The 25,542-nt window shown below is 38.3% G+C and overlaps 1 protein-coding gene across 1 annotated transcript in view; it reads right to left on the reverse strand.

Moving 5' to 3' along the window:
• Positions 1-23,361, reverse strand: part of LOC127578804 (sodium/potassium-transporting ATPase subunit beta-1-interacting protein 3-like) — a 132,812-nt gene extending 109,451 nt beyond the window's left edge. Inside the window, exon 1 of the mRNA XM_052031270.1 lies at positions 23,129-23,361. Coding sequence (XP_051887230.1) covers positions 23,129-23,182 — 54 coding nt within the window. The 5' untranslated portion in view covers positions 23,183-23,361. The remainder of the gene's footprint in view (positions 1-23,128) is intronic.
• Between the last annotated feature and the right edge of the window lie 2,181 nt (positions 23,362-25,542).

Below are 25,542 nucleotides of genomic sequence, written 5' to 3' on the forward strand. Positions count from 1 at the left end.
TTCACTCCAAGTTTGAGAGCTTCATTAATAAATTATGTTGATGATATGCCAACATGGACAGTTCCTAAACCCGAACAGAAGATGCTGAAAATACTCAATAGGTCTGGCAGCATTCTTGGAGAGAAAAAGTACGTTTCAGGTTAATGACCTCCCATGAGAGGGTCCCATGAGAGGGTCATTAGCTTGAACCATTAACAATCTCTCTTTCCACTATTGCCAGCAGACCTGTTCAGTATTCCCAGCATCTTCTAATTCAGATTTCCAGGATCTGGAGGACTTTACTTTTTATAGGATTTCCCTATTTGTAAAGGTTGGCATACTCCCCTGGGTGGGGAGTCCTTTCATAAATGTTTGCACAGACTGTTTAAATACTGACATAGTCTAAATAGAGTAAGATTTATGGGTTGGGAGGCATGTTACACACAAGGCTTTTTGATAGATAGCAGGAACCAAAATATTACACAAATCTGTTTCATTAACAAGAATCAGTTGACTGAATAAATCGTCATTGCAGAGAGGCAGCTCTTAGTAGCTAATTGAAAAAATATAATAGATTATATAGATTGGTTTACATAGCCATCTGCTTAGATGACAATGATTTCATAACCTCACAAGGCTGAACTTCCATTACAAATGCATATCAGCAAGACATGGGAAAAATGGTTTATGTGTATCTTGTTAATTTCAGAAGGGCCTGGGCAAAAATAAAAGGCAGATTATGCTGTCAATCTTCTATTATATGGGAACAATATGGGCCATATATTAAATCATGCCAAAACAAAACCCCTTCCCTTAATGAAAACCATCATAAGACTTCACCAATGATTAATTAAAATATTAAAAATTAACGGATTCAGGCTTCTACTGTCAGATTGTAATAATATTCCCTATATGCTGATAAATAAATAATGTTTCTTTCTTAAAACATGTCCTTTGAAACATGAAAGAAAGAATACTTAGTGGACAAAAGAATGAAATTGTGCCCACTCTTTTGCCAGAATACTGCAAAAAGCTCATTAGGAAAATAAAACAATTTAGAGCATAGTGGATTAAAGAATCAATAAGATAAACAAGAAGTGTTTGCCAGTATGACAAAGCTCCAAGACTCAAGTCCCTGATGTACATCAGTCACCATGGAAACTATTAATGAGCAATCGCTTGCAGCGATATAGAGCTTTATAATGTGAACAAAAAAAAGACCAGATAGCCCACAAGGAACTGTGAATCCTATCAAATGCCATCGCATATTCCAAGGCATCTTCCATTTATCCTTGATCAGTAGCACATTTAAACTTCAGTTTCCAACAATCTGTTTACCTATAAAGTTGTGTAATCCTAATTCCATGTAACCTAACAAGGCAAACACTTCATTCACTATTCTAAATGTCTGAACCCGTATTCAAAGAAATCACAATGGCCTATTGCAGAATAATTTACTTTAAAATGGAGTTCCTGACCAAGTTAAAATTATTCACTCATCATCAACAAATGTAGAGAATGGTAAACAGCCAGAAGAGCAATGTAAAGAAAAAGCTCCTTTAAACTGATATCATTGGTTTAATGTACATTTGTTGCATACAACATTTTAGGATCTTTCACACCAGTGTGAGTTTACATCATTAAATATGAAACTACTTCCTTGCCTAAATCAATTCATTCAACTCATAAGAGGCTTCTACCATGTCTTATTTGCTATAATCAATCCTATAGTTTACTTTTAACAGTTGTAAAAGAAAACTTTCTAATTTAACACCCAGGATTTGGTTGCTGTAAGCAATAAGGCCATAAACTGCACTTAATATGACACCAAATTTATTTTTTTTTGTTCACATTTTCAATCAAGCTCATTTAAAAATTGCTGAAGGTAACATTTTCCACGTAGCAGGGGAATGAAGCAGCGTTTTAAGTCTTGATTGTTTATGTTTTCTTACACTAAAATACATTCCTTTTAAATATTGTAAATTCAGTTTCAGTAATGTACTGAACATAGTCTCATTGCAACAAAAAAAATCATTTGATAAAAAGCCTTTTTACATAAAATAACTTTATATTTCCATATTTCCTTATGACATAGAAGGCCATTTGGCACATCAAGTCAATACCAGTTGACAGAGTAATCCTGTTCCCTCACCAATTTTCTCAGTAACCAAATGAAAATATTTACTGGTTTCATTGGTGTGCTGGAATCAGTTCTTTCGTAAATTATGTCTTTAATATCTAAAAGCTTCTATAAAAATACATAAAGATGAGTTAATTTTAAAGGCAGTCTTTAAGCTGGAACTTGGCACACTGATATTTTAACTTGTGTTTGGCCAGTGCAGTGAATGAGGCACGCATCGAGTACATTGTTTAATAAACAACATCAGAGATTTTAAGTACTCCGATTTATGCTGAATTCAAGTGCTTGAAATTCCTCAGTTGTGCTAATTTGACCAATGTTGGATGAATTATGCTGATAAAAAGGACATAACCTGGTGAAACATCTTACCTATTATATCTATTAGATCACTTACTCCCAACTATGAAACAAAATAATATCTCAACTTCTATTTAAAGATTTTATTCCAGCTAAAAGTTTTCACAATGGTTGGGGAATTTATGCAGAATTTAAATAAATACTAATAAGATGAATACAATGGCCAGTTCACATTCAGTTTATTAATAATATCTTTTAATGTGATACATAGCATTGTGTAAATTTAAACTGGAAAATGAAATGTGTGCAAAGTAGACATTGGTTCAACTGCTACAACATCAATATATGGTGTCAAACTGAGTCTTTTAATAAAGCTGCATGCTGGGTGTCAATAATCCAGCAGGAGTGTTGATTTCAGGCCTAATCCATTAAGGCATAAATAAAAGTTCAGTAGCGATATGTTAGCATCTTTTCATTGCCTATTCTAACTAGACAAAAGACATTAACTTGATTGATAACAGCACTGATAGGCTGACAAACTATTTATGATACAAGATTTTAGTCAGGGATTACCTCAACCTCAATTAACTATTGTGAAGAAAATAATACAAAATGTTAATAGCTTCAATTAATCATTTAAAATCTATTTCCTATTAATGCTGTATAAACTACCGAGTATTATATAAATAACAGTTTAGAAATTCATGGTGCTGTTTGTCACTGTTTTCGGCTTTCTGAAACTTCCAGCCAAAATCATTTCATCTTACTTTTGACACAGTGGCACAACATTTAACTCCAGCAACCTGGTTTCAATCCTGACCTTGTGGACTTTGCACATTCTCCCCCAACGGTGTGCATTACCCCAGGTCATTCAATTTCCTCTGGTTTCCTCCCACATCCCAAAGATCCACAGGTACATCAATTGGCAACTGTAAATTACCCCAGTGTAGGTTGGGTAGCAGGAGTATCGGGGGAAGTTGATATGCATCCAAGAGAGAATAGTTTACAGGAAAATAAGTAGGGGAATGAGAGTGGTGGAAATGCCCTGAGATCCAGCATAAATTGATGGGGCAGTTTATAATTGATGGGGCCTTCTTCCATGTCATAAGAAAATCTGAGAAATATATGACTCCTTCCCAGCTTCAAAAGCCTTTTCAAAACATAAACATATGTGCATTTAAGACAATCTCCTATTTTTCAATCCATTCCCATGCATATGAAAACCTTCTGTATTTTTACAGCACCAGACAAATGCAAGATGATGCTATTTTAAAACCAGTTATAATAGAGAAACCAAAAACAAAGAAATACTGAATCAAAATGTAAATTAATAATACCCACAAACAGCATCTTTAAGTTATCCAAAAAGGTTTACAAGATAATTACACCAAGCTATGCTGATTTCCTAAAACACTTTGCATGTTGCAAACTGTTAACGAGCACATTTCATGACTTAATTGGCTAAATGTCACAATTCATCCCCCAATGTAGATTTTTTTTGATATCTTTATTAAATCACACAGCGAAATGCATCTTCTGCGTAGAGTGTTCTGGGGGCAGCCCGCAAATGTCGCCATGCTTCCGGCACCAACATAGCATGCCCACAGCTTTCTAACCTGTACGTCTTTGGAATGTGGGAGGAAACCGGAGCGCCCGAAGGAAACCCACACAGACATGGAGAGAATGTGCAAACTCCTTACAGACAGTGGCCAGAATTGAACCTGGGTCACTGGCACTGTAATAGCGTTACGCTAACCGCTACACTACTGTGCCTGCCCTTACACTGCCGTGCCTGCCCTTACACTGCCGTGCCTGCCCTTTTGAAAAATGGTTCATCCCATCACGTATGATCATCCTTCCTACTCACAATCCAGCATTACATTGGGCATGGATCAATTCATTTGAATTCCTTCCAATTAATTGACTTCAAGTGAAAATTGTTTATTCTAACTTTATTATGTACAAATCACTCTGCTCTTTTGCACCTCAGTGGGTACCAACTGATGAGGTGGCAATGGTACAGATGATCTTTCTTCTTTAAAGCAAACTACATGCTCCACAGTACCATAATCATTGGTCTGTGGGTTAACATGACCATTAATCATGATTTCATACCACAGATCAGTGGCATGCTTGATCCCCTCATCGTTATGTTCACCAAGCCTTTCAAAAGGTAGTGTAGGGGGAGAACCCCCAACCCCTGACTGGCATCCAGCCACTGGAAGAGATCCCTGATTTACTGCGGAGAGTGGCACTGGCTCATATCTCATTCCATTGACATTGGAAAGGCTGCCCAAACACTCCACTCAATACCTCATTTTGCACCAAGTCAAATACTTCTTTTTATCAACTCTTCAAATAGACAACATCTGTGAGAGGCAGAATTAATGATTTAGAATTTGTAATTCATTTGCTAGCAATTAAAAAAGAAACAAAAGATAATGTAATCAAGAATGAATTGCTATTTATTGTTGTTGGCAATAGTGAATAGAGAGGTTATTTAATATAAAACCTGGAAATTGAGCAACTGAGCATTTTATGTTTTTTCTTGTTTATGAAAATTTATATTATTCAAAAGGTTTTATAAGTTATTAAACTTCAAGAAATCCATTAAATGCTCTGCCTCTACACTCTTGTAGTAAGCCACAGCCTTGTCCACTTTTTATAAGAATCTCCCGACCCCATTCCTGTCACAAAATGTCTAGATCCTGTTTCCTCCTAACGTGGTAACTCCCAGTACCAGCAGACTACAAAATACTATAAAATCCTTTCCCTAAGACCCCCACCACCAGACCTGCCCTCTATATAGTCACCAGCCTCACTTCCAGTGAGTGCTAATCCAACATCTCGGCCCATTCTCTGAAACATCTCTCCTCGATGCCTGTCCCAGAAACGTTAGTTCTGTGTTCCCAGAATCTCCTCCCCACGTTTCATTTGGTAAGGGACTGACGTTATGAATCATCAGGTCCTGCCCATCACATTTGTTTGGTCTGAACGGCTGCATTCCAGATTGGAGGTATGGAACTAGACTAGAAACTCAAATCGTGGGTTCAACTCCCATAAAATTGTGAACAAGAAATCTCTTAATTTAAGAACTAACATCTCTGAGAAGATATATGAAAACCGCCAAATCATGGCAAAAAGTCCAAATGATTCATCAATGCTGGTCAGAGAAGGGAATTCCCCACTAACCAGTCTGTGGTATGTTTGTGGTCCACACAACTTGTTCGTAACCTAAACAAATGTTTTATAAAATTGTATCATTCTTGCCCTGCACCTATATTCTTTGCCCCAGCTAACGAAGGCATATATCCTATATGTCTTCTTCACCAGCCTATCTACCTGTGCTGCCATTTCAGGGATCCTTAGACTTTTAAACTGAGGTCAATATTCCCTGGAGCCCTCCGGTTCATTGTGTACGTCCTACCCTTTGATGCCAATCTGAGGCACTATAGGCAGAGTCAGTCAACCTCAGAGCATTATGAATGGAATTAGTTATTGGAGAGTCAAGTTGAATAATAACTCTCCTCGTGCAACACTGCACCCAAAAGCAATTCTTGAAGAACTGCAAATTCACTGCCGAAAGTAAGGGGCAGAAAAAAAGTCTTTCATTATTGAATGACTTACAAGAAGAAAAAGGTATGTGGAAGGATGAGGTAAGATTAAGTTTCTTGCCTCAAAAAGTTTTATTAAGTAGAATACAGATTCTATCAGCATTAAATCTTTGAAATTTGTATTCAACAAGTTATTTATTACCACATTGATTGATATTCCTATTTTTTTTAAATTGTACCATGTGATTTTTGCAATGGAACACTCACGGTGGAAGAAGTGAAAGTTTAGTGTTATGGATAAGATCCCCATGAACTGAACTACTCGGTCCTGAATGAAGCTAATTAAGTGTCATTGAAACTCTACTCAGGGAAGTGGAGAGCATCTCATCACACTTCTGATTTGTGTCATGCTGGAAGGATTTTGGGCGTCAGGTGAGTCAGTCACTCGCCACGAGATACTCAGTTTATTCCCCAGATGCCAAAACCACATCAGCAACAAATTACACAACCATTGTAGCTTAATCTGATTCTACCTGCCACATGTCTTCAGAGAAATTCCCTTTGTTCCATCTGCACTTCACTGCTACCTAGCCTGACCCGTTTCTGTCTCCTTCTCAGGTATGATGAAGGATCCTTCGTCTGATACATTAACTTTTATCTTTGCACAAATCCTACCTGACCTGCATAGCTTTTCCAGGATTTTATTTTTATATCATGTTAGGTCAGTTTTTCTTATCCTACTTGTAGAAGTTTAGCTTGCTGTGCAAGTCCCATCACCTCACTAATAACAACACATTACACAGACAAAGAAGCTTAATGTGCTAGTAACTACTGCTAAATTTTAACTCATCCTTCATAGACATTCCCTTATTCTACTCATCCCTTCCCCAGCTTCTCTCCTACTGAAAATTTCCCAGTTCTGATGAAGTGTTACAGACCAGAAACATTGCCTGTTTCTCTTTCCACAGATGCTGCCTGACCTGCTGAGTTTTTCCAGCATTCTCTATTTTTGTTTTTTTTACCCAGCTTCTGACCTGTTCTTATATCCAGAGTATGTGTGTGGCTGGTTCAGTTAATAGTTTAGTATGTGAAGACACCCAGAAGGTCGGAGGGGTAGATTCAGTAATGATAATGCTGTTGAATATTAATAAAAGATGGTTACAAAAGGGATGGGAGGGAGCAGTGACCAGAAGTTGGAGAATTCAATGTTGGCATTTTACTTCTCCCTCCCATTCCCACACCAACATGTCTGTCCTCAGCCTCCTCGACTGCCAAGCTGAGGCTAAACGCAAACTAGAGGAACAGCGCCTCTTATTCCACCTGGACAGCCTACAATCTGGCAGTATGAACACTGAATTCTCCCAACTTCTGGTAACTGCTACCACCCCATCCCTTTTCTCTCCCTTCCTGATCTACCTGGCCTCAGTACCATGCCTCTTTCTCCTCCTCCACTCTTTCAGTCAGCCCATCCCCACACACCCCTCCCACTGGATCCCCTCTCCCACTACTCCTCTCTGGCCTCTCCACCTCCCCCCTTCTATTCCATGTTCCACCTTCCTCTCCTATTAGATTGCATCTTCAGCCCTTCCACCCATCTCCTGGCGCCACTCTCACTCTTCCCTCCCACATCCGACTATTACCTGGATCCACCTATCACCTGCCAGCTCTTGCTACTCCCCTTCCCTCCACTTTTTTATACTGGCTCTCTCCCCTCTATCATTTCAGTCCAGATGAAGGGTCTCGACCCAAAATGTCGATTACCCATTTTCCTCCATAAATGCCGTCTGACCCACTGAGTTCCTCCGGCATCTCGTGTAGACCTCGTATAGACCTTGTTGCAGATGAGATTAAAATCATTTTGAATATAACCTTTTTCAAAATCTATGTCTAATAATAGCCTAAATCTTTACACAGAGTTCTAGCTTCAGTGGCAATAAATTGTCCACCACAGTCAGTGTGAAATTATCCTCCCAACTGCAGCCATGACTTGGTCTACAAATCCAGAGTTCCTATTAAAATTGTCTAACACTGAAATCTAATGTCCTTCAAACTATTTTGCATTTAATAGGAGGACATAATTTCCTGCCTGATCACTCCCCACAATTTCAATATGGTAATTTTCTCAAACAGGGAGGATAATGAAATAAGTAATTATATTCTACAGGCATTAAGTTAGACACGTCTGTTAGTTAATCTTCATTCAATTTCAACAAAAACCCAGAACAGGTCTTTAATAACAGCTCAACTTTCATTGAAAGGTAATATATCGCACAACCTACTGCCATTTGCTCTCCATTATTGAAAAGATTAACATTTACACTTCTAATGTCTCTTGGTGGTTTTACTTGATGTGTGCAACTCCTATGAAAGTTACTAACAATATATGCCTCATTTAATTCCATGAATTCCTATCACAAATGAGATATTATGAAAGTTTAAATCCGGAATAAGTTTAAATGCTGTAAACGGGAATTTCCTCAGAAAACCCAGAGAAGTTTCCAATCCTCACATTAAAAACCCATAACCAGCATATCTAATATCACTTAGATATGAACAGCCAAGTATCAAAAGGTATCTGACTATGTCAGTCAACAACATTGATAGTTTTTAAATGTGCTGACTTGCTGAGCTTCTTACTTTGTCCAAGCTTCAGCAGCTAATTGCATTTGGAATAGAATGCTCTTGTAGTTTCTTGAATTTATATTTGCTTTAATAACAGAGCTGGAAATTGATCATCTTTTGTCGAACACGTCACGTACATAAAAGGATAATCCAGCAAGGAATCAGGGGAGATCAGAGTGCTTCCATAATTGATGTTAAGACTATCATAAGCACAGGATCTCATTTGAATCCATGTAGCATTTTTCATTCACACAACGCAAGCACTACCAATTCTTGAATGTCTGCACGAGAATATTTGGCCAAGATAACCACTTCAAGGGAGGAAATCAAATACTCAACATGGAATAATAATGCAACAAAAATGTATGAGAAAGTGGAACCACTACTTAATTCTTTAGTCAGTCTTGAAGTCCTATTCAATAAGCATTATTTTATGGATGTACTGCAATGTATGGGGATAAACAGCTTCCCTAAGTGACAATTTAATACATTATCTCACTAGATTAATATAAACATGTTATTGAGAGCATAATTTTAGCTACAAATTGAACAAGTTCAGCTACAAGGACTTGTACTTAAACTTCATACAAATCTCAGAGGGAACTGTATCAGCACCTCAGCTTGTTTAGGTAATGATAGAAAGAGCTCTCATGTTCTTATGATGACTCAAAGCATCATCTAACAGCCAATTCATTATTTTGCAGTTTTGCTGGAAAACGTACCAAAAGTAAGATCCCATGAAGACCAAATAAAAGGAACAGGCAGACAAAGCCTCATATCAAGTGGCAGGTCAAGTTAAAAATTAAATACCTTCAAGTAACTGTCTGATTTGCATCACTCCATCCTTAGCTTTGCAAAGTGCCATCATGCTGTCTGCCTCACCATCAAAACATAATGCTGCTTTCATTCTGATTACTTTGTGTTGCTTCTCTTCCAAGACCACCTCAAAGTATAGATTGATCTCCCATATGGAGGGCAAGAGTAAATGCACCCAGAAACTCACAAAATGCATACATTTCAGGGCCATATAAGAACCACAGCTCTGAAGTTATGAGAAAATACATGTAGCAGCTCAGAATTAAGGCCTAAATATTACTTGGTTTGATGAAATGGGTTTAAGGGATAAGCCCATCTTTAGAACAGGGAGACCTCATGCAAACCAGATACTGGCAGAGGTCGCACAGTGGTGCAGCAGGTAGTGGTGATGCTGCACAGCTCCAGCAACCAGGGTTCGATCCTGACCTCTGGTGCAATCTGCGTGGCATTTGCATGTTCAGCCTGTGAGTGCATGAGTTTCTCTTGGGTGACCTGAAGGCAGAGAAATGGTTGAGGCAGGTACATTAACAACATTTAAAGAGGCATTTGGACAGGTATGTGGATAGGAAAGGTTTAGAGGGATATGGGCCAAACGCAAGCAAATGGATCTAGCTTAGATGGGCATCTTGGTTGGCATGGATTGGTTGTGCCTTAGGGCCTGTTTCCATGCTGTATGACTCTATTCCAAAGGCATACTTGCAGTTAATTGGCTATTGTACCTTGACCCAAGTGCAGGTGGTGGTAGGAGAATCATGTGGAGTTGATGGACATGCAAGAGAGAATATTCTGCAGGAAATGAGTGGTGGAATTAGACTGATGGGATTGCTTTGAGAGCTGGCATAGACTTGACGGGCGGAATGGCCTCCTTTGTTGTCATAAGAAAATGTGAAAAATTTGGTTTAGAGGATTTTTGAGCCACTACTTCACCATAAAAGGTCTTTTGAGAGACTTAAATTTGGTTTATATTCCCCTGAATTTAAGAAACCTAGATGATCTAATTGGGAACCTCAAAAAGATAAAGGAATTGATAAACCAGATAACAATATTAGCTTAGGGAGTCCAGAGGAATCACAATATTAAAATTAGAGCCAGGCTGTTCAAAAATAACATTTTGTACAAGAACATTCAGATCACCCTGAAACCCAGCATTCTTACACCACTTAAAAATACTGCTTTTCTATTAAAAAGCAGTTCCTAAAATTTCTACATTATCTCAGAAAATGCCTTTTCACACAAAAGGTGATGGAAATCTGCCTCTCCAAAAGGCTGTGGAATCTGCATCAATTCAATCATTCAGGGTTGAGATTGGTAAATTGTTATTGTACACAGGTATTAAGGAATATGGATCGATCATGACCCGGTACAACACGCTACAGCTGGGAGGAGCCGAAGGCCTTGCTCGTCTTCCTTTGTTTTTATTAAAAAATGTAAGTCTTCTCTCTGAATATACACCTTTCTAATTCTGTGACAGGAAGGGAGACCAGTTCCAGCCAAGCAAATTGAGGTCAATAGTTCCAGTTTATATACAGGCTGCCAGAACTGAATCTATTGGCTGTTTCCTTCCATCTCCCTGTCCTACATGTTGCTGGCTGGGCCCCACTGCCCACATTTCCTGATCATCCCACGTGGAGCTGGTTTGAATTCAAAAGCCTTAAATTATTTATCACGAGCTAACGACTCAGAAAGCATAATAGGATCATATGGATGAGGCAGATTAAGCCCCACCCACAAAATTGCCAAGAAAACATTCAATAAACAGCACAGAAACACCCTCATCGTTAACACCTGACTCTGACATTCATGAGCTTTCAAAAATTAATTTTAAAAAATCGAAAAAAACTATTAGGCACAAAATAAAATTTTGAAAACAATTAATCAAAGAAAAATATTCAGACTAATGCATTCCTCATTTCTATTGTCCTTCCTTGCAGCAGCAAAATTGCCATTAAAGTGAATGGGCAACACATGGCCTTACCTGCTGCAGAATCCCCAACATAAGTATTAGAGAATCTCAGTAAGATCATGTCCTGCCATGCAGAGTCCAATGCTGGAGTCCACTGGCATCTGCCATTAAGTTTGGGACTTCAGTGTTTGTCTATACAAAAAGGTCCCAAACTTGCTTGCATTTACACAAACACAAACTCTCCCACTCTCTTTTTCTCTCAGGAAAGACAGTCCCAGTACTGGACTCTCACTCTCTGAAGTTGTTTTTCCCCCATAATGGAAACTTGAAACTTTCTTTAGTGCAGAATAACCATTTACATTTCTTGCTTACTTACTAAAGAGCAGACTTCAGTGGGAAAGGAATGAATTGGCATAACACAATTGAAGTTATATATTAACAAGAAACAGTAGAAAAACACAGGTGAAAAGGTGGAAAAGATGAATACATATTAAATTAGGAAAGCCCATTTTTATGTCTGATTATCTCCTGCTGTCATTTAATTTTACCAGATGATTAGCTTCAAAAAAAGTGATTCTAGATCACCCTGATACATAAAGAGACGTTGCATTGTTGAATTAGTCAAATGCAATAAAATTTCCATACATATCAAAATACTAATAATGAAAAATGATTTTTCTTCGGTTTCAATCAGATTGCATTACTGAAAATGATTTATAGCTTGACAATGCTCCCTATCTAGGCAAAGCATTTTAAAATGAAGATCTGATTTCAATAAGAATATCACTAAACCCCAAAGCATGGCTCCACAATGTGTGCCAGCCAGGCACATTCAAACAGTTGCATCATTGTTTTATTCTTCTAGGCATGCTTTTCTGGCATATTCCAAGATATACTAAGAACTATAAAAATTTTTATATTTTTCCCCATTGTATAAACTCAATAACTGGAATTTCCTCCCATTCACCAATAGGAAAACCTCCTTATGTTTTTTCCAAAAATTCCTCAATGTTGAATGCACAGGTCTTAGTAGCAAACCTTAGCGACCTTTCTCACCCCAGATATAACAAAACTCTAAAATGATTTTTAAAAATGAAGGAAGGTTCAATTAAAATAACATTCAGTTAAACTCACTAGCTTTGAATTGACTGTGTGAATAAGAAGCATCAAACGTTTGTATTAAATTAATTGGCTCACTATTTTAAACTAACTTAAGGTTTCATTATACAACAGATAAAAGAATGGTCTTAAAACTTGTGCATGCATTAATATTCACTGATTGTAACTTCAGGGCACCATGATTAGCTTGTTCGAATTGTTGAGAGGGATAGCTATCCTTGCTTATTTAAATATACATTATAATTAACATTCATTCAAAGACTGATCTTGTGCTGTGTATCAATACTGAAAAGAAGCACAAAAGATCACGTCACATTATGTGCTAACCTCAATGGACTAACTTTCACTGATCATTAATCACGGTTGCTGTGTAAATGGAGATCATGCTGAATGAATAGTAGTTTAAATGATTTCGTGGCAATTTCCAAGGTTACTTTCTTTTCACAGATTCCCAAGATGTTTTTCTTTTAAATCGATATAATGGAGTCTTTCTGAGTTCAACAGATAAAGTATATTTTTGCATTTATTCCTAATGAACACTATTACATAAATATTTGAGTCTCATTAAAAATGTAAAGTTTACACAATGCTCCAATGAACTGGTAAAGACAACTGTGGGTGTATAATACTATTATTGTGTCTTTATACAAGTTTGGTTTTTTTGCTATTTAATTATGAGAATCTTTTCTATTAAAAAAATACAATTTGGAGAAAGAAAACAGGAAGTAATAACTAGACTATTAATGCAAAGCATTAATCAGGAATCAACAATATTAAATAATCAGTAAAAGAACATCTCATTTTACATCACCTTTGCCTTTCATAAAGGATTACTCTAACATCCTTTTATTATTAACATCCTTTCAAATCTACTTTCCTATAATCCTGTCATTGCCAGCCACTATTATCTCCCCAACCACTGACTCATCAAATTCAGAGTCTTTAAAATCCTTGATTTCATCCACAAATCTCCACCTTTGCAACCTCTTATGGCCCAGCATGAATGCATGCACTCTCCAATATGCCAGCACTGCCCTATTATGTGTCTGTCCCATGCTCACTCCACCTGCAGCTCCCCAAGCCTGTGGCCCTATAATCTGAAATATAGTCTGGAATTCACTCCACCTTGCTACCACTTTTTAACATCGACAATTCCTTTTCCCCCACAGATGCTGCTCGACCTGCTGAGTTCCTCCAGCGGATTGTTTATTGCTCCAAATTTCCAGCATCTGCAGTCTCTTGTGTCTACCACTTTCTAATCTTTGAAGGACAATGTTGAGGTCTTTAGTCAATTCCCCTTTAATTCTTTCATCAGCTGCTTTGGCTTATTCCTCCGCGAAGCCCTACTTTGCATTGTTTAATTTTTTTTAAAGATTTACAGCATTAATTCCTTCCAAAAATTAAGTCTCAATTTTAACTCAGCTGCAGAGACAGATGACAAACTGTCCAGTCCTCAATTCTATGAACCTCCCAAACATCCATATAGTATTGTGACACACTGAAAGTTTTAGGCCCTTGTTTCATTTCAGTCAATTTACAGTACGAAAGCGGGCACATCATCATGACTACAGCAATCACAGTCAGAAGTTTTTAAACACCCAAACCTTATCCAAAAGCCCCTTGTACCCAAAAGCAGTGGGAAGCAACAGTTTGTGAATGTGCTGGTAATCTGTGCCAAATGACAAGTGGCCTGCTTCAAGCTAGCCCCTAAAGTAAAGGTAAAAGATCCAACTCCTCAGGCTGTTTTGGCAATGGCTCCTTTTACCACCAGGTTTGTTACGTTGACTGATAGTAAAGCCACAACAGCTTCCTCAGTGAGGTCCAAGGTTAAAGTAGCAGGTGAGCCTCACTTTGCACATTTAGGAAAATTACACTGTTGGTTTCTGATTGACATTCTTCCCTCCTGCCCAGAATAGCAGGTCAGTCAGTCAGTCAGTCACATTTTGGTAGTGCAGAAAAAGAGTGTAATATTGGCAGTGAATCTACTCATTGACTTTTAAATGTCTGCTTACTGGCATATCTGGCAGGAAAGCAAAGTAAAAATAATCACCTCATATTCTAAAATGCACACAATAATGAGGATCTCCAATACAATTATATTCATATTTTTTCCTAATAAATAAAACATCAGCAGAGCTAGTTTTAAGTTTCAGTGGTGGTGAAAATGATCAATAACAAATGACCCACATCTTATACAGCCCATCCAGTTTGCCTTCCCTTTATGTCAATGAAAAGGTGGCCAACCTACCAGTGGACATGGGGAAAGGCTGGGTAAGTGGAGGTGGAGGTCAGCAATGATCTTATTGAATAGTGGAACAAGATCAAGGAGCCTCCTAAGTCTATTTGTATGTTTCTTATTCTCAACCTACCAATTTATTGTTCACTGAAAATTAATCAATTCTGGTCTTGTTATTCTTCATTGCTAGAGTTTGAATGGATGAACTATACATTCAGTGCACTATTATTGTAGAAATGAGACAGGCCACATTCCAAATGCAACTGCATGGACAAGATGGGCCAAATGGCCTCCCTAAATGTCCTTACAAGATCAGAAATTGTGCTCTATTGGCAGGGAATCACACCTATGGATTATCAAGCAGGCTAGAAATAGCCAAAGATGGGAATACATCTCTATCACATGTAGTTACAAAAGGAATAGAGGGAAAAAGAAATACTTGCTCATGGGATATGATGTTGTTGCCAAGGTCAGCTCTTGTTTCACATCTAATTGACCTTTGGTGTTGGTGAGCCACCTCCTGAACTATTGCCATCTGTGTTATGACTTGTGAAAATGACATATGCTGTTAGGACAGGATTTCCAATATTTTGACTCTGTGATGATGAAGGATTGGTGATATTTTTCCAAGTCAGGATGATGTGTGATTTGGATGGAAACTTGCAGGTGCTAGTATCACCATTCATCACTATTGTGCTGGTACTGTTCATTGTCTGGTACTTGTTTGGTATAAATATTACTTGCCAGGTATAAATATTACTTGCCACTTAGGAACATTATTGATTTCAATTTTACTAGATTTCATTGATGCTACTTGGGCCAAATATGGCTTTGGTGTAAAGGGTGTTATTTTCACCTAATCTTTCAAATTCAGTCCTTCCTCCAAATTTTGAGGTCTAGAGCTAAATCAGCATCAGTTAGCAGACTATTGATGAGAACATACTGCTTGGAAGCATCAGCAATGACACCTTCCATCACATTATCAATGATTGAGAATACACTGATGGAGTACTAATTGAATAGTTTGGATGCTTTCTCCTTTTTCTGGACCAGACATCCCTAAGCAATTTCCCACATTGTTGAATGGATTCAAGGCTTGTAACTGCAAATGGAACAGCTTAGCTAAAAGTGCAGTTGGTTCAAGAGAAATTTCAACAATCTTACATTAGATTTTGTTGCTCAAGTCCTAGCTCACTCACAATGACATTACCTAATTGTCATATAAACCAATCTGGTTCACAAATCCAGGGTGAGCTAGCCTATTAAAATTGGCCTGGTGGTAGGAGGCAGAGGGTGGTTGTGGAGGGCTGTTTTACAGATTGGAAGCCTATGATCAGTGGTGTACCACAGGGATCGGTGCTGGGTCCACTGATGTTGCCTTCTACATTAACAATTTGGACAAGAATGTAGGTGGCATAGTTAGCAATAACATGCTCTAGATCAACTGGGAAAGTGGGCCACAGAATGGCAGATGAAATTTAACTCAGATAAGTGCAAAGTGTTACACTTCAAGGAGTTAAACCAGGGCAAGACTTGCTTAGTAAATGGTAGGGCACTGGAGAGTGTTGAAGAACAGAGAGACCTAAGGATACAAGTACATAGTTCCATGAAAGTGACAACACAGGTAGTCATGGTGGTAAAGAAGATGTATGACATGCTTGACTTCAGTTAGGGGACTGAATACAAGAATTAGGACCTCATGTTACAGCTGTACAAAGTGTTGGTGAGACCGCACTTGGAGTATTGTGTGCAATTCTGGTCGCTGAGCTGTAGAAAGGACGTCATTAAGCTAGAAGGGTGCAGAAAAGACCCAAGGCTGTTACTGGGACTGGAGGACTGAGTTACAAGGAGAGACCGGATAGGCTGACCCTTTTTTCCCCTCGGAGTGTGGGAAGTTGAGGGGCGACTTTATGGAGGTTTATAAAATCAAGAGGGGCACAGATAAAGTGAATGGTCACAGTCTTTTTCCCAGGGTATGGGAGTGTAAAACTAGAGGGTATAGGTTTAAGCTGAAAATGCAAAGATTTAAAAAGGGAGCCGTGCAGCAATTTTTTCCCATGCAGGAAGTGGTGGATGTATGGAATGAGCTGCCAGAGGAAGTGATAGAGGCAGGTACAATCACAATGTGTGAGACATTTAGACAGGGACATGGATAGGAAAGGTTTAGGGCCAAATGCAGGCAAATGGAATTAATGCAGGTAGGCAACTTGGCCAGCATGGACAAGTTGGGCAGAAGGGCCTGTTTCCGTACTGTATAATTCTATGAATTCAAGTGTCCTCCAGGGAATGAAAGTTGCCATCCTTACACAACCTGGCCTGCTTGTGACTTTAGAACCACGAATGAGAGTGACTTTTAACTGCGTCTTCGGTTTAATAGCAATTAGAGGTGGACAATAAATGCTGGAATTTCCAGTGATGTCCATTTCTCATGAACAAATAAGTAAATAAAACAGGACAAACAGTCATAAAATGTTACACTTTAATCACACATTTGAAATGAAGGAAGAATGCTGACACAGAAGAGTCAGATTTACAATAAGAATGAACTGAATGGATATATTTAAATTAACTTACAGTCATGATCACACATTCAAAATTTCTTTTACAGTGAAATGCTTTAAGATATCCCATGGTTATGAAAGGTGCTTTATGAATACTACTTCATTGTTTCTTTTAACTGTTTATCTGGCAGTGTTCAATTAACAGCAATGTGAAACCATTGCTCTTCCAGTTAGAGAAATAGTTTATAGGTTGTGCAATGTTGTTGCTCAAGCAAATGCATCCATTGTTTGTTTTAATTAGTATGAAGCAACAGTCTGCACTTACATGTTGTACCACTGAGATAAAGAGATCATTGTTGACTTGTTCTCAGTGGAGAGTTACAATGGAAAAAAGTGTAAGCTGTTTAATCAACAATTAAGATCTTATTCCAAAACTCTAATAATCCTAATAATTCTAAGGATTTTAAAACTAATCAAAGTCTATGTAAAGCTTAATAAATATATGACAAATACAATTTATATGAAGAAAATACTTATCAATGGATGCCAATGCATACCTATATACAGAAGATAATGATACATTTTTGATGATACATGTATCTTAATTTCAACAACTGTTATAGAATTTATGGTGCCTGATTTATGATTTTCTGTATCCGAATAATATGCATTAGGTTTGTGAAAGTACTGCTTGTTCACCAGCAAATAGAAATAGGAATTGGGGGAAAACACATAGCTTGACCTTTTATCATTGACCCACATCATTAACTCCATTTCTCTCTCTGTGAATGTTGTCTGTCTTGGTGAGTACTTCCAGCATGTTGTGCTTTATAGATTCATAGTTATACAGCACAGAAACAGGCTCTTCAGTCCAACTCAACCATGCCCACCAAGGTGTCTAGCTACACTAATCCCATTTACCTGCATTTGACCCATATCCGTCTAAACCATTCATATCCATGTACTTCTCCAAATCTCTTTTAAACATTGTAATTGAACCTGCCTCCTCCATTTCCTCTGGTAACTCGTTCCATATACCCATCAATCTCTATGTGGAACATCTTGCCTCTCAGATTCCCTTTTAAATCTTTCCCCTCCCACCTTAAAGCTAAGCCCTCTAATTTTAAACACCCCTACTTTGGGAAAAAGACCATGACAATCTACCCTATCTTTGCCCCTTATAATTTTATAAACCTCTAAGGTCACCCCTCAGCCGCCTCCACTTCAGGGAAAACGTTCCCAGCCTATCCTCATAACTCAAGCTCTCCAGTCTAGTTTCAGATTTCCAGTATTGTTGATATTTTGCTTTTTCTCTAATGCAGACCTCCATTGTGCCACAACACAATATCTTGGTGCACCTGGTCAATGAAGGCTTCCTCTTTACTGAGGTACAGGAAAGTGCCTGGTTTGTTCTCTGTGATATAATAGTTTGACAATGAAATTGCAGTAACAAATAGCTTTGCAATATTTAATGAGTGTAAAACAACCAACTTATCCCCCCCCCCCCTTCTCTGCCATCACCACAGGCAGAAATCAGATTTAAAATCAGAGTAGGAAATTGTTTGATTTGCTACTACTTCTCCTGGTTGCTATCAAATTGCTGGCTATGGCAGCCAGCTGCATGTAAAGATACTGCTACAATTTATAAATGACATCAGTTATTACCGTTTAAAAGGCACTGCAAAACACTTTTGGGACATACTGAAAAGTGCATTAAAGGTGCTATATAAATGCAAGTCTTCATATCATTCTTTCCCATAACATTCCCCAGCTTACACATCATTCACTACTGATGGCATCACACTGCCAGTGCCCAGAACTCTGACAATAAGGATGTCAGCATATGTTATGAGCTTCAGAAAGCTTAGACCATTGGAGAGTCAAGTGTTCAATCTTGGAAATATCAATTTTCTCTTATGCTAGATTTGCCAATACTACCAAAATTGCAAACATGGTTGATAGTGAGGAAGGCGGCTCTAGGCCAAATGAACTGGTTAGGAGGACAAAACAAAAAGTGGCAAGTTAATTCAACCCAGAAAAGTGTGAGTCATTGTATTTAAGGAAGACAAATAAGACAAGTGAATCCACGATACCGGCAGGATAAAAGAACAGAGGATCATGCAGTGTACTGTATGTCCACAAATCCCTTGTTTGCAGGGGGAATACATAAAAGGAGGTTAAGTAGTAAGAGGAGATACTTGCTTTTACTGACCAAGGGACAGAACAGAAGAGAAGGGAGGTCATGTTAGAATTGTGCAAAACATTATTCAGGAGTTTTTTGAATAAAACAAAAACTACAAGAACTGGAAATCTGCAATAAAAGCAGAAGATCTTGGAAACACTCAGCAGTTACAAGCAACATCTGTGGAAAGAGAAATGGATGTAACATTTCAGGTCAAAAAACACAGAACATGAAGACCTGAATGTTAACTCTTTCCCTTTCAGCAGATGCTGCCTAACCTGCTGAGTGTTTCCCATATTTTGTTTTTAAGTCAGCAGTATTGTGTACAGTTCAGCTCAACACACCACACAAAAAAAAATGCAATAGCATCAGAGAGGGTGCAGAGCAGATTCACTCTGGCTGTTTCCTTTGGAACAAAAGGCTGTTTCCTCTGGAACAAAAGATATTCAGAGGAGATTTAATCAAGTTGTGTAGAATTATGAGTGGCCCGGACATGGTAAGGAGAAAGGACAAGCAGCCAGGTTGTTGCTAAGAGGGCAAGGATCAAAGTTAATTGGTGACAGAATCAGAGGGGAAATGAGATAAAATTACTTCACTCAACACATGATGGGGGTCTGGATGTCACAAACTGAAAGGGTAATGAAGACAGAAAGCCTCACCACCTCAACACATAAAATATCCAGATGAGCACTTGAAGAGCCATAACCATAATTCATATGGCCTCATATGACACCTTCCGAGAAGGATTTGACATGGAGAGAGATTTAAGAATTCTCCTTAAACCAAATTTAAGAGTAATTTTATTTTGGAGTTACTAAAGAGGAAGTGTTTCCACCTGTAGATAGACCAATAACCAAAGGATGCAGATTTAAGATAACTGGCAATTAAATAACGAGATGAGATTTATTTTTAAATGGAGCAATTTTTATAATCTGGCACAGACTGCCTAAAAGAGTTGTATCTACAACACTAACTTTCAGAAAGGAAGTAGATTTGTATCCAAAAGGAAAAACTACAGGGCTGTAAGGAAACAGCAAAGGAGCAAGTATATTTGGATAGTTCTTTCTGTTGGCTGGTCACTGTTGGCACAATGGCCTGAATAGTTACCTTCTCCACTGGAAGATCTCAATTCAGCTTCAACTACCAAACGAGTTTCTTATACAGTAAAGGAGCAGCTGACTAATGGCAATGACCCAATTGAGTTAAGTTTCCTTCCTGTAAAATCTATCACCTTAAGTAATCAGAAACCACAGTCAACACAACTGGGTGATGAACTATACATCTTTAACATGCATTTTCCTTGCCTTCTATACAACCAATCTGCCCATTGGTCACCGTATCCTTCCCAATGACAGCATCACATGAAGCCAATAACTGAGTGGCAGGGAGGTGGGGATAATGACATTCTCTGCTTGACCATTAGTTGTGTTACTAACTTACCTAGATATGGTTTAAACAGTACATTCCACCAAACAATCAGGACTTTATTTTAAAATATCTGTCAAATTCAAACTATTGTCAATTAAGCACATTTTGAAAAAAATTCTCACAAGAGCATTGTATTGAATTGAATGATTTGATCCCAATTAAACAGAAGCAAAGTGTCTGAGACAAAATAATTATAATCTGTAACATGCTGTCGTAAGTGAAACTTGCACTTAATCCTTGCACTATGGTAATCATAAACAGGTGAAAATAGTGCTAAATCTTAAACAATAATATGTCATTTTCTCATGAGAGTTTCAAACACATTAAAGATCCATTCAGATCTACTCAGAATTTCGGACCCAAAATATTTTCAGCATCTGCATTTCTATCTAAAACTGTCAACACAAAGAGCTGGAGGGTCCTATGTAACTACAATGGGATCTAATAAACTCATAGATTTAACAATGTAAAAAAAACATTTATTTACAGTGATAGGCTTTAATTACTATTTATGCCATAAAGTTGCATCAAGATTCAAAGAATACTTTTCATTGATAAATAGTCAACAGATGGGGATGACCTACAGAATAGATTTATGAGTTACTGCTCACCCTTCATTTGTAAATAATGTTAATAAAATATGTATTCTCCAGATGTCTGGAATTTAAATTCATGATTGATGTGCAATATTTGCTTTCATTCATTTCTCAGTAGTTTCGCATCTAACACATATGTATATTTTTAAATGGCTAAAGCAAGTTGTTGAATAAAGATGCCAATGTCAGCTTGATCTTTAATTCACTATTATTTTACATTTAAAAAACAACTACTCTGAGCTCAAAAAGGCAAACCCTCAGTACTGGGAATCAAAATCTATTTTTGAAAGCTATGGTGCAGTGGAGCACTTCAAAGTCAAGTGTAAACCTCCATCACCAGGTGTAAATCTCAAATTAGACCATTCAAGTATTGAACTTCAATGTAATTCATTAATCATAATCACAGTTAGTGTGACATCTGTATTTCCACCAAAACCATTCTTATGACCCCAGTGAAATTGTAAGTTCAAAACCAAACTATGATTAAATGCCTGTAATGTGGTCCTAGACTGTTTAAATAAATTCACGGCAATTGGCCTGAAAAGTTGATTCAGTTCCTTTCTCCATAGAAGCTGCCTGACCTGCTGAGCATTTCCACCATTTTCTATTTTTATTTCAGATTTCCAGCATCTGCAGTATTTTGCTTGAGAATAAATACAAACTGTTAAGTACACAAGTGACAAATGAATTCTCATTGCTCCGAGAAAAACTTCCATGACCATCTCTGGACCGCTAGTAATACCGAAGAGTATCAGTTAAGTAAAACAATGCAGCTTGCAAACTACAACATTCAGCTGCCGATACGGATTGTTGTTCTGCTGAGATTTCGATCAAAGAATTCTCTGTAACTGGTTTGATTCTAGGATGATTTAATTTACGTGAACTAATCAACTTAATCACTGGAATTGAGGTTATGGAAGTTAACCGTAATGTCCAGTGCGATGGGGTGAGAATTTGCATTGCGCGGGATAATTGTGTGGATAGGCGTCAATTCTTCCCCAAAACTGAATTGTTCCTCATGTGGGCGAGAGATAAAAATACCAATAAAGCCATACCGAGTTCTCTGCTTCCCTTGTTTTGCAGAGTTTAAACAGCTGTTACAAACTGCTCGCAAGTTATCGCATGAATGACAAATGCATCATTTTTGTTTTACACGATGTGGGAAGCAGCTCTCGCCGTAATCTGTAGAGTATTGCCTGGAAAGTATCGTGCGCACAATTCACCGTCGTATAAACGGGGGAAAATACACCGAGATGAAACGCCGTCCCGCAGCACAAAAGTGGGATTTGTCCTGCCAACCGGTTTCCTCGCCCCTCCATCAGCCCCTTCCCTGGAACAAAGGGGAACGACACCAGCGAGAGATGGGCAGCACCTCAACAGTGAAAAGAATTCTCCCTACTAACCAAGGACGGATACATGACAACACGAATTACAAATTGCTGAAGGACAATTCACCATTGTTGCAGTTATTACTTGGACTTTGCACTACAGAGAAATAGAATTAAATATTGCTGAGGAATTGAAAACACACTGATGTTCAGACTTTTGGGAGGATGGATATGCTGTTTTTTATTAGGCTCTTGCACGTTATTGTACGCCGCTGCGGTTATGTTTACAAAAAGATATTAATTAGTTGTATTGCTCCAAAGTTCTTAATAAATTGTAAATATTAAACAGCTCACCATCTAACAAATCTGCTCAGAATTCAGTAGCCCTAATTCATAATCAATGCATTTGAAACGATTTTACACTCACCAGCTGAAGGATACACAGGAAGATTAGAGCACAGCGCCCGGTACAACAACCCATCCTTAAATTCAGGGAGATTTGTGGGTTCTGTGACAACGAGAAATCTTTTTATCTGATAAACTAAGCAGTCAGTGAGGCTCATCCAGCACCATAACGAAAAAAAGGATGTAATTGCAACGTGAGCAGCTTTGGGTATCGGGTTGTGAAGTGCTTTCTCTGTCGGCGATGGTGATCGCAAGTAATGGAGTGCTTCTAACCGCCTGGCAGAAACTTCAGTTAAGTGAATGTGTCGGGCTGACAGAGCGAGGAGTGAGTGTGTGTTAGAGAGGGAGGGTCACTAACGGACGGATGTTGTACACTTAAAGACAACGATTACTTACACCGAGGCACCTCCGTTACCACTGGCGGCCTTCAAAGGATTTCGTTTTCAAATCAACTCGCAGAGCATTTTAATTTTTCCCCAAATATCAAAATTCTTCCAAACTCACATTATCCAAATGTAAAACCTTTCTTAGATAGCCACCCCCTCCCGTCGTTAATTTCTAAACAAAAAGGTAAGTATTCTGCTGGAGGTTAAATTGGGTCCGCTAACACTAAATGTCAAAGTAAATGGGAGTGAGATTTGGATATTGCCATTCATAATAGGGGCTTGGAGTAATCCGGAGAAACTTGTCGACATATCTATAGAGTGCTTGATCTAACTTCTTATCCTGCGCTTTCTGCTAAAAGGCTTTGCTTTGATTATGCTTTATGCAGAGTAGGATTTTTGTCTAAATCCTTTCAAAACTCCATTTGAGGAGTGGGACATGAGTTCAATTAATAAGGACTGGGTCACTTTAAATTAACATTAACTGCGTTCAGCTGAGGAATACAGGTTTTGCATCACCATTGTCTTCCTGCTCTAGATGTGAAATTTTTATCTTATACCTCCTTCAACTTTCAAAATGTGTAAATGAATGGTTTGCAAAGTTCCAGTGTTCAGCATACTTTGGCATTATCCCTGGTGACAATGGTTGCCAGCGCAACTGCAGCAAGGGCGGGTAAATGCATTTCATCGGAAGGTTCTTTTGCGCGGCTGTGCAACGAACATTGGACGGTTTTGCAGCAGCGCTTCTCCAGACTTGTAGATGTTTGAATTAAACCTCACTCGGTTTCTGAGAGTCACTCAGACTAATTCACAAAGAAAGCGAATTGATAAAAAAAAGTGAGACGTTGTGGCTTTGAAACACACACAGGAGGCCCCCTGGTGGTGCCCATTACTCAGCGGACCTGCTTAAAATGCAAAAGTTTTAGTTTACGAGTGATAACTCTTTTCCTCTACTCGGAACTACTTCTAAATTTACCTTGCGTCAACTGAAGAGCCGATTGGAGAGTATGTGTTTCTAAATTTATTTAGGGAGGATAGATGTTAATCCTAAAATAAGTAAATGATGTCGCCCCATGCAATTCCCTTGTTACTTCACATAACACCGGAATCCCAAAAAACCTACAGAGAGACATTTCTTGGCACAAATCCATAGAATCAGCTCCTCACGATACTGCTACTTAGCAAGAGGGGCCAGGAGTCTTGTGTGTGTGTGTGCACCAGCCAGGACAAGGGTTGAGGGCAGCCCAGCAACTCTGGGCTGAGGTTACAAAAGCTTGAAAGCACCCACCACCAAGCTCAAGGACAGCTTCTCTCTCCCTGTTATAAGACTATTGAACAGTCCCCTAGTACATAAAATGGATTCTTGATCTCACAATCTACCTCATTATGGCCTTGCATCTTATTATCTGCCTGCCCTGCACTTTCTCTGTAGCTGTAACATTTTATTCTGCATTCTGTTATTGTTTTCCCTTGTACTACCTCTGTGCACTAATGTGATGAAATTATCTGTATGGATGGTATGCAAAATAAAGTTTTTCACTGTACCTTGGTATATGTGACAATAAAAGAAAACAATTTACCATCAGGAAGGTGAAACACAAGTTCTTTTTGTGTATTGCTCTGGAAGGTGAGTTTATATTTATAAATTCGGCATAGATGAAGGCTGATGTGAATGCATTGGCAGGCCTGCCTTAAATGACATGGAGCTTTGGAGAGTCCAGATCCAACAGAATGTGGGGTCTATCTTTTCCTGCTTGGAAGTGGTGGTCAGCTCTTTATGATGTCTCGGATTACAATGTAGCCTGAGCCACCTAACTCCAGGGTGCTGTACTAGAACAGAAGTTCAGACATTTGAAATGGATGGTCAAACTGTTGCCATCTTTGTTCTGCATACTGTTGTTCAAAGGGACCCTAAGGGTTTAATTTTTGTATTAATTTCCAGATCATCTGCTTAATTCAATTTAAATTCTTCAGCTGTGTGGAGGGATTTGAACTCATGACCTTAGATCATTAGGCCAAGGCTCTGGATTTCTAATATAGTAACTTTACCATG

Source organism: Pristis pectinata, chromosome 16, assembly GCF_009764475.1.
Source record: "Pristis pectinata isolate sPriPec2 chromosome 16, sPriPec2.1.pri, whole genome shotgun sequence".
In the NCBI taxonomy this organism is placed as follows: Eukaryota; Metazoa; Chordata; class Chondrichthyes; order Rhinopristiformes; family Pristidae; genus Pristis; species Pristis pectinata.